Source organism: Bipolaris oryzae (assembly GCF_000523455.1).
Source record: "Bipolaris oryzae ATCC 44560 unplaced genomic scaffold scaffold_357, whole genome shotgun sequence".
NCBI lineage: Eukaryota > Fungi > Ascomycota > Dothideomycetes > Pleosporales > Pleosporaceae > Bipolaris > Bipolaris oryzae.
The window spans coordinates 4031-6273 of NW_006911633.1; the positions used below are offsets into that span (position 1 = coordinate 4031).

Genomic DNA, 2243 nt, shown 5'->3' on the forward strand with positions numbered 1-2243 from the left:
TTCAGGAATACACACAGTAGAATATTCGAAAGTGAAGGGTTCAACCAAAGAGGAGTACACAGAACATATATCCAGTGCTAGATTCGCTATGTTGCCAGGTGAGTAGGAAAAAGGACACAAAAACAAGACGCGCAGCAACGCAAAGACGCAGTCTACTTATCGACTGGGCTACGCTATACTAGTGGGTAGGTAAACAGCGCCACGGTGCGGCTGAGTGGCGCATTCTGCCTGCGCGTCTCACTTTAGGAGGCTGATTGTCGATTCTGTAAGTGTTAGACGGGTAGCTAGCGCAGCCAAAAGGGGGCAAAGGGAGCGGGGTCGCTCATCAGATTCAGCTGAAGCCAACTAGCCGTCCGCCCAAATCTTGCTGTTTTCCTCTTTAGTCGGCACCAAGGGGAAGAAAGCTACGCCTCCCCACATGCCGCTTCCTCCAAAACCGGGCGGAAACGGTCCGTGACCAGCTTCGCACCCAGGCGTTGCATTGATCCTAGGAAGTGCTACATCCAAGCCGGTATCTCGTCTAGGTATTCGGAGAACCGTGCTGCTGCTGTGTAGTTGATGCTGGTGGCCACCGGGTGGACATTTGACAATCAAGATAGTGCTTGTGCACCTTTCCGTTCCCGTTTTGTCACTCTCGCCACGTATTTTTCCAAGTTCAGAGTATTGTCGAAGACCACTTTTGAGGAGCCGCTTAGGTATCTGTTTGCTATCTCCGTGTGCGAAATGGATTGGCATGGTTTTTATCCCCTTCAAATGCGGCACCGTGTCTCGTCGTGCACTGGAGAGCTATCTGTTGGTTTCGGGCTATATTTTCCACTTGTTCAGAGAGGGAGGGAAGAAGTGCGACGATTTTTTTGTGTGGTGTCGAGAAGGAGGATCTAGGCCTATTGCTTCTATTCCTTGATCATAAATATTGTACCCAAGTACTACCATTGCTATATTGCATCACGAGTCGTGGAAGCAGGAGTTCTCTATTAATATGCTACATAACCCTAGTGTATAGTGCATACGTGTGTTACGCGCATCATGTAAGCCGAACGTGGGTACAAAGAATTTCCACACGTTTGTCACAATGTGGATATTATCTAATACAGCTCATGATGTATTGTGTTCAGGTTTAATACGACACACAGTACTGATGCATCGCTTAACCATTTTATCTAATAGATTCTCTGTGACTAAGAGTTATATATCGCCCTGATCTCCTTGACTAAAAGATGCGCTACGCTCTCGGCAGGGAAATGCCCACCTTCGTTGTAACGTGCTAGATATGTGACGTTGTGAAATCTTTGTAGCCAACTTAAGGGTTATCAAAATGTTAGCGTGATAGGATCGAAGGGCTAACGATGCATTTCGGTGGGTTGGAACCAGTGAAATCCCAACTTACTACAAAATCAAAGTACCTAATCTCAGGGTACGCAAACATTGGGTCGTCTCGAAGTTTGAATTGCAGTGCGCTTATTGGCACCGAGGATCTTTTCGCGGGTACAAATATCAAATTATCGAATAGCTCCTTGTAACTCCTTATATTTCCGTAAATACCAGGGTTATAAAGTAGGAAAGCTTTTCTGATGAGGTTTTTCTCCGTATATGCGATGTCACTGCCATTGTAGACCAGGTGGTACATCCAGGCTAGAAAGCCGACAGGACTGTCGTTGAGCGCGTACGCAATGGAAAGAGGGTAGCTTGAGCGGATTGCTGCATAAGCCGAGTGTTGGCTGAAAAAGGCTTGCACGGATGGGATGTATTCCGACTCTTCCTGTGTAGTCTGGTTTGCAGCATAGCGCGTAAGGTCGTTCTCGTTGGGAGTTACGTAAAGGAAATCGCTGAAGTGGTGTGTGATACGGTTTTCATACATATTCACCATTGTGAGACCGATGAAGGTTCCAAGGTCTGTGCTTGTATAGAGTTAGCAACGCATGGCCAGCAAATATGGAAGGTATGGAAACACAATTGCTCTGCAGTCGACTTTATCTAGAAATTAGGTTTACTTACTGTAGAGTGCAAACTTCTCATAGCCCAACTGTTCCATAAGATTTGCAAACACTACACCGTGCAAGGTAGCGTTAAGCCCGGGTGTTTTGGGAGCTGGTGAGAAGCCAAAGCCCGGAAGGTCAGGTGCTACGTGTAAGGGGCTCAACCCCGTGGGGTAGTCTTAAGCTCGGAAGCACAAACGGACAGGCCTAGGTAACAAGAGATTGTATTCGATAGAGAGCTAAGCTTCTCGGCTACGTGGCTATCTA

At 47.1% G+C, this 2243-nt stretch overlaps 1 protein-coding gene across 1 annotated transcript; it reads right to left on the minus strand.

The window, feature by feature from the left end:
• Positions 1 to 1318: 1318 nt before the first annotated feature.
• On the minus strand, positions 1319 to 2032 carry COCMIDRAFT_31197 (uncharacterized protein; the record flags this gene model as incomplete). Its single annotated transcript, XM_007695591.1, has 2 exons — positions 1319 to 1893; positions 1996 to 2032. The coding sequence occupies 2 exons, from the start codon at positions 2030 to 2032 to the stop codon at positions 1319 to 1321; spliced, it is 612 nt and encodes a 203-aa protein (XP_007693781.1).
• Positions 2033 to 2243: the final 211 nt, after the last annotated feature.